The sequence below is a fragment of the Aplysia californica genome, unplaced genomic scaffold (assembly GCF_000002075.1).
Source record: "Aplysia californica isolate F4 #8 unplaced genomic scaffold, AplCal3.0 scaffold00030, whole genome shotgun sequence".
Classification (NCBI taxonomy): Eukaryota; Metazoa; Mollusca; class Gastropoda; order Aplysiida; family Aplysiidae; genus Aplysia; species Aplysia californica.
The window spans coordinates 594,464-602,102 of NW_004797300.1; the positions used below are offsets into that span (position 1 = coordinate 594,464).

Sequence of the window (7,639 nt, forward strand, 5' to 3'; positions counted from 1 at the left end):
TGAAATAGTTTTTCAATGAAAGAGCCACGAATAGATAAATAAGACAAAACATTAACACAGTACAATACCTTGAAGACAAAGAAAGTCATAACTTCATAAATTCATACCCAGCTGTGCCAGTTCCATCAGAAGAGGGAGCCAACATTTCCATCACTGTGGCTCTTTTGAAGTCTCTGTCGAACTAGAAGATAGCATCCTCCATCTATTTATAAAACCAGAAATTAAAAAAGGAGAACCATTAGCTTAAAAATCCGCTTGCCTCAGATGCAAAACCCAACAGATTTTTTCCCTTGAGAAAGTGCTAAAAAAGATGAGAAAAAGACAGGCAAGTATTGGACAGTTTAGTGTGGAATGGGGTCTTGGCCAATACAGTAAGACAGGAAAAGACATACAAGGGAAGAGAGAAATTTCTCAACACACAACTCTCTTGCGTGTGTGCATGTGCACTTGCAAAGCTGTTTTATAAACTTAAAACTTAAAGCATTCCCAAGATGGTGCTCACTGGAAAGAGGCACTTTCGTGTTCAGATTCATTAAATACCATTGTGAAGTAGAATGAATAATTTTGAAATATCTGCCGTTGGAAGCCTCCTCATCGATGAGGCCTCTACAGCATTCCAGAAAAGTACAAGTAGCCACAAAATGAAAAATGCCATTTTTTCCAGTGAGCACAAATAACGAGCTGTGAAATGATTCAAATCTATAAGTGGGATGGGAGAGCTGAAAACAAAAGTTATATTGCACCAAACTTTTTACATTGCAAATTCCCTTCTTTACCATCCACAAATAGGTTATGGACCCGACCACATCTTTCTCAATTGCTCCAGAAATTTAAAGACCCAGCATTATTCCCCCCCAATTCCCTTTAGTCATAAAAAGTTTGGTTATTAGTTCAAAGAAAATGGGGGGAGGAAATCTGCGCCACTGCTGCTCTTCGTCTGCAAATTCAGCAAACTGTTGATGAGTAAGCCACCAAAGTTCATAAAAGTATTGCACTTTACATGAACTTCTAGGAACTATTCGTACACATTCTTTTCAAAACCCTCACCACATTGTAGTATGGTAAAAGGACAGTGTACACATTTCTTTTCTAAAGCCACCCCCACCTTCCCAATCTTCAATTTCAGGATGGAAAATCCTTTGAAAAATTATTAACCAATTATCCCAAACGCATGACCTCCTCAATACTTTGCATTGTTCCAAAAAAATATGGTTGTATCATCAACAGTTTGCTTAGTCTGGGATCAAACAAAAAAGATTAGCATATTTGGGAATGCTTGCATCACTATGGAAGGCATACTTATGTTAGTTTAACGAGTACACGCCAGTTGTCATAACTGACTATATCAGACCCAGTCAGTGTTTCTGTCTTACCTTGGCTTCATCCAGACGTCCCAATGCCTTCAACAAGTTCCCCAAATCACTTCTCACGCAATACAGATCCTGAAACAAATGTGAACACATAATTTTTAATCTGAACATAAATATAACAGTTACTCTCTACCATGCTAAACAAGCTTTCCAGAAATATCAACAATCCCAGAAATTCGTTGAAAAATTGTTCCTTGAGAGACTCGAATGCCTAAGCCTCAAGATCAATACAATTAATTATTTTGGATTAAATCAAAATATTTCAGTAAAAAATTTAAGATAATCCTAATAATTTATATCCTTTTTTTTTTTCAAGCCTTCTGAAAAATCATACAAAATTAACTTCACCATAAGCCTCTATTTCTCTTATAAATGGAGTTGTGCATAAAGCTATATGTACAGCAACTAATTTTCATTAAAAGACGATAGCATTTTCAGTTTATCTCAATTTTCACCCTGTAATACATCAATTTACATAGCAAGCACCAAAATTTGGTCGACCATCAACTTACTGGATTATACTGCAACGCTGTTACATAAGCTTGCACTGCTTGCTCCATGTCCCCTGCTGCTACCAAAGCAGCTGCCAGGTTGATGTAACCATCAATAAAATCAGGCTTGAGACGAACAGCATGGCGATAATTCTCCAGTGCCTCAGACAGCTGGTTCCGTTCTTTGTAAACATTGCCAAGATTAGAATAGGCCTCTGCCAGCATTGGGTTTTGCTTGATGGCTAGCTGACTGAAATATGCTGATCTGTAAAAGAAACCACAAAGAAAATATTAAAAACACATAAAATGGGTCTTTTCTTATGGTGAACAATCATGATGGCACTTATTAACAAATTTGTAGTAAATGTAATATTTATCCTTTATGTGTCAGAGCAGTTAGATCTTTGTTACAACACATCAATCAAAACGGTTTTACAATAACATACTATTTTCAATAGTCTGGAGACAAAAGCACTTGAGGGGGCAGGCAAAAATGGAAATCTAGCACTTTAGGTAAGTTCTGACACTTAAAATACAATTCCTCACCTGTCTAAGCGTCTGCATTGAAAATGTATAGAGCTGAGAAGTAGAAGGACACCAGTGTTATCCTGTTCCTGCCGCCACAACTGCATACAGTGTTGTTCAGATCGCTCGTAATCCCCTGCTTGATATTCTCTGTGGGCTAGTTCCGCCAGACCTAAGACAAAGTGCAAACAAAACTAGATAGTAAGTCTTAAGTCCCTCGATAGAAAACAATCATAGAAGACAGACTGGAAAGACATCAGAACCCAATTGGCCCAAGCAGGGTCCAGGGACAGGTCCCGGTGGGGGCTCAAGGGGCGAAGCCCCCAAAGAAAGTAAATTTTAGTGCTTTTAGAGGGTTGAAAATGGCATTAGGATATGGGAGCCTGTTTGAAGAGAATGCCAAACAACCCATACATATACTACCTATTTTTTCACAAAATTTTTTTTGTCTTGTTTGACTTTTTTCACCTGCATTATCTTTCCATGGCTGGCAATGTTTAAAAGCAAGTTCTCCTTCCATTGCTACTATAATTCAATTAATTTGTCATCGCACCATTGATAGAAGGCAAACCTGGGAATAATGAATAGATATACACCTTCACATTAGAAAGTATACCCTAATTTTCCTCAATTTTCACGTCTGAATGTCCGATGTCACAACCCCGGAACACCACTTCGAATTACTTTTGATTTTAGTAATTTTAGCACAAATTTCTTTCATCGTGGCCCTCACGTTCCCGTGCCGTAGAATCTTCACACTGATAATTTCTCTAGATATAGACAATAAATTTGCAAAAAAGTTTCTTTCTGACAGTAATTTTGCGTCTAAGATCACAAGTCAATTTACTTGATCAATGCGCAAATTTTCTAGCCGCGGCAACAATCCGAAGATAGATGGAAAGAAGGAATGATATAAAGGAGGAAAGTGGAAAGTGGCACAAAAAGTTCACTAGATTTTGATCAATCTGCAGGTAAAAAATGTACTGCCGACCAACCCGCAATGAATGCATGGGTCGAAATATGGGTTTTATCTATTCGCACTCGGGTCCGAAAATTTTTTTTAAATTTATTCGGACTCAGCTTCTAAGTGAGTGCAAGGAGGTTACATATATATAACTGTCGTCGGAGGATTTTACGTAAACCCAAAATTAGAACTAAAATTACCTCCTTGTTGGACACTGTGATTGTGTCAAAAGTCAAAAGACTGCACTCTCATTAGATCTACCAAATGGCAGTATCTAAAGTACACGGTAATCGACAACTCAGGGTCTTTCCACAACCACTCACAGCATCATCATTACTTCTAATAACATTGGTCTTTCCACATGTTTCATTTCATTTTTTTGCTCTAGTTCTTGTGGAATTATTTATTTAGGTAGTGTCAATTGCCACCGAGTAAATCGGAGCTCTTTTGCGTTGGTGAGTAGATCTAGCCTACGGTAGTGTCAATTGCCACCGAGTGGCGCGGTGGCAGTTGACAAAACCACAACACCGAGCACTCGTGCACAATAAAAGCTAGATCTACCCACCAACGCAAAAGAGCTCCAATTTACTCCGTGGCAATTGACAAAGCAAGTGGCTATTCTCCGGCGTCGCGCCGGTCAATAGATCGGATGCTATTCTCCGGCGTCATAACTGGGCCTAGTAGTAAGTCTACCTTTCATTATATTTTATCTATTGTAATTGTCTAACATAACTTTATTCATTTATTTCCATCGCCCATTTGCTTATTTTAAAATAATGATTCTGTTTATAAGAACGAACAAAATTGATTTTGTGTATAAAATCCAGTCTAGTCATATAGTATAGCTTGAAGTTTAACTTATTTCTTGATGTAATTTTCGATCAATTTAACTGATATGTCGCGACTTCAGTGCTTTCTTGTCGTATATCTCCATTTTTGTAAACAATGAAAATGTGACTCCTTCTTATGCTCACTCTTTGTTATAAAGAAGTGTATACAAGACCCGGTAACCGGGAACAAAGTCACGAAGTATACAGACCCGGTAGGGGAACTCTTTTGTGATTTCGGAAAGTTTCAGCGCCCTCTTGGCTCAGGGTAGACCTAGGTTCTTCTAGATCCATGGCCTAGGCTAGGTCTAGATAGACAGACTCATTGATCTAGTTTCGAGGCTAGCCTAGATCTATCTAAATGAATGAAGATTGCGGATGTCTTTTCGATGAACGATCGTCTTTCCTCAGTTTTGGAGTTGGAGGAATCACAATTTGAAGAAAAGAACAATCATTGTCATTTATAATTTTTCTCGACCAGTCATCCTCTCTACTTCTCTCTCTTTCTCTATCTCTGTCGCTCGCATTCTCTTTTTCTTTGTTTATCTCGTCTTTCTTTCTCCCCACCTATTTCCCACTAGATCTAGATCTAGATCTAAAATCTATATCTCTCTCTCTCGTTCCCTCCTGCCAACTGGGGCGTGTCATACATTTTGCTAGCAGTTCCCCCTACTCTCTCTCTCTCTCTCACACACACAGTATCGGGTCAGGGCGCTAAAACTTTCTGAAATCACAAAAGAGTTCCCTTACCGGGCCTGCCCTGTAGGCCTATACTTCGATACTAATCTGGCCGTCGTTATTCGGACTCGAGTCCGAATAACTTTTTTTTTCATATTCGGACTCGAGTCCGAATAAAAAAAATTCTTATTCGGGCTCGAGTCCGAATATGAAAAAATGTTATTCGGACTCGGGTCCGGAAAAAAGGAAGTGTCTTCGTTCTATAGATCTAACGTTCAGTGCTTCCAATTTTCCGCCATTTTTTAGTTTCCCCCACACCTTATCTGCCGATCCAATGCCCGCCGCCTCATTGATACGCCCCCCCCCCCCCACGTTTCCCACTTTCTTTGTTGTAGAAAAAGGTAAAATTGAAGATTAGCAGACCACCTGGCACCTGCATATTATGAGCTGTGTAAAAAAAAAAAGACCGATTCGTTCAAATACACAAGCCTGTGTCATATCGATTGTTTACCAAGAAAAAGTTGTGTTGCTGTGTAAGTGTAGAGCTGAGCATACGACAACTTTTGATTCCATAGACCAGCGCACAATTCATTACGTAGATCTACGTCAAGACTAGCTTATTATTGTAATAATGATCAGTTGCCGGGGGGAAAAAGACTGACGCGTATGCGACGTTCAACGCCCTGACCGATAGTGCCCCATCCCCACCACCCTCCCCGACACGCACACAGCCACACGTGTTCAGGCCGCCCATCCGACCCCGACACACGCTAACGAGCCATCTTTAATTGCTTCTGATGACCTCTTGACAAATAAACATTTATTAGAAGCACTATAACTTTTCAGGCCGGCCTCAAATTCATTATAATAAGATTAAAACTCGGCTCCTGCACAAAACGCCTTTTTGCCCGAAGTGATCCCGGTCTCTACCCAGCCTGAGGCAGGACAGGAAGCCGGATTCACGAGTCACAGGAAGTCGGAAGTGATGTCATGCTGGACAAGAATCAGAGTCCGAATAACATTTTTTCATATTCGGACTCGAGTCCTTCGTTGCCAGTTACCGGGTCTGTATACACTTCCGTCTTCGTTGTTATAAACTTGTGTCAATAGTTGTGAACACGTTTCTTCTAGCACCCAACATAATTCTAAATTGGAGGAATTGGGGCAGTTTGTGTCTGAAAACCTATCGTCTGTATCAGTATCAATTGGAAGTGGCATGAAGTGGTGAAGTTGTGGGAATTTTTTTCCGAGACAAACAGAGATCAGAGATGCATTTGAAAATCTGCGCCGACAAATTAGTAGATCAAGATTCTAGATCTAGATGTAGATCTAGATCTAGTAATAGACTGGTGGCGCAACGCCAGAGAATAGCTTCTGATTATTTGACCGGCGCGAGGCCGGAGAATAGCCACTTGCTTAGCTTAGCTGCATTGGCAAAAAGTCAACTTTTGTCAATTGCCAGCGAGTAACGCGGTGGCAATTGACATTACCTTTATCAAAACCTCATATTCAATGCAGTTCAGAAGGAAGGACTTCCGTAACGAGCGACCACCCCATCAAACATAATAAAGAAGAGGCCTAGAGATCTAAATCTAGATTAGACCTAACCCTACCCCTAGCCCTACTAAGCCTAACTGGCCGGTGACCCTGACCCTACCCCTACCCCAAGCCCAAGCCCTGAATTCTGCTCTGTCTCATAGTGGTCGCTCGTTACGGAAGGCTACAACAAGAAAGACATCAGTGACCAAATCAAATAGGAACCATTCAATGATGCATTTTCCATTGATAGAAATCTAGATAAGAGGCTTAGATGATCTCTAGGTTAGGTTAGGCTGGCTTTTAGTTGGCCTACAGTTGAAGTCAACAAGCTGATTAAGGCAATCTTTTTTATGGTGAAACAAAAGGAAAGAAACTTACCAGTGGAATCAATCTGCGCCATAGGCATCGTTGGTGTATTTTCCAACGACACAATACGTTGATGACTCTCTTGCTTGAAGAGAGGACGCTCTCTAAACGCGTCACTCCGTATAACTGCCACAGTGACACCGCTGTGCAAAAATGGCGATCACGCAATCAGGATGGCAATGCCACCAAAAAGACACCAATCTGATGAACACTGAAGTCTCACACGTCTGCAAATCACAGCAATATGTACATTACTTACGATCTACAGAAATCTGGAAGCGTTACGTAAAACAGACTATCTTGACAATAACGGCTGGTTAGATCTATTTAGGTGTTTAGTACTTGTTCCAAAACAATACCAAGCAAGAGTCAATAGAGAAAGACCCTTCAACCGTCCGACATGCCGTGTACAAATTGATGTGCGTCATTGGGTCATGTGACCAGTTTCAGCTGGTGATTTCATTATCATAGTTTTAGTCTTATTTAACTTTTATATATTATTTTTATCTAATGGCTTATCTCTCTTTTAAATATTCAAACTTGGTAGTTATATTAATTTATATAAGAAATTAATCTACATTAAACAAGATGCATTCTTAGCCGACAAAGTTAGTCAAATGACGGAACAGCCAAACAGTGACGTCACTAGAGAGGAAAATTTTCACCCCAAATTAGGTCAATTCCCTCTTGATGGCGGCCTGTTGACCTACTTTTATGAGCGGATGGGTAATGATTTCATATTAGGCCAGGCCTAGGATGGAGAGATGGAGAGGGGGGGAGGGGGTGGAGAACGGAGAAAAGGGGTAGGCCTGGGCCTGGGGTGTTATGTAGGCCTAACAGCTTGAATTTTTTTTTTTTACAGTTCCATAAAAGTAAAAC

General features: G+C 40.2%; 1 protein-coding gene across 2 annotated transcripts in view; it reads right to left on the reverse strand.

The window, feature by feature from the left end:
• LOC101856239 (UDP-N-acetylglucosamine--peptide N-acetylglucosaminyltransferase 110 kDa subunit) overlaps nucleotides 1-7,188 on the reverse strand; it is a 22,491-nt gene extending 15,303 nt beyond the window's left edge. For both annotated transcript variants that reach the window (XM_005091431.3, XM_013091211.2), the window contains exons 1-4: nucleotides 6,773-7,188; nucleotides 2,408-2,558; nucleotides 1,883-2,126; nucleotides 1,374-1,442 (exon numbers count right to left, since the gene is read on the reverse strand). In XM_005091431.3, the coding sequence (XP_005091488.1) occupies nucleotides 1,374-1,442; nucleotides 1,883-2,126; nucleotides 2,408-2,558; nucleotides 6,773-6,800 (492 nt within the window). In that variant the 5' untranslated portion in view covers nucleotides 6,801-7,188. The remainder of the gene's footprint in view (nucleotides 1-1,373; nucleotides 1,443-1,882; nucleotides 2,127-2,407; nucleotides 2,559-6,772) is intronic.
• Nucleotides 7,189-7,639: the final 451 nt, after the last annotated feature.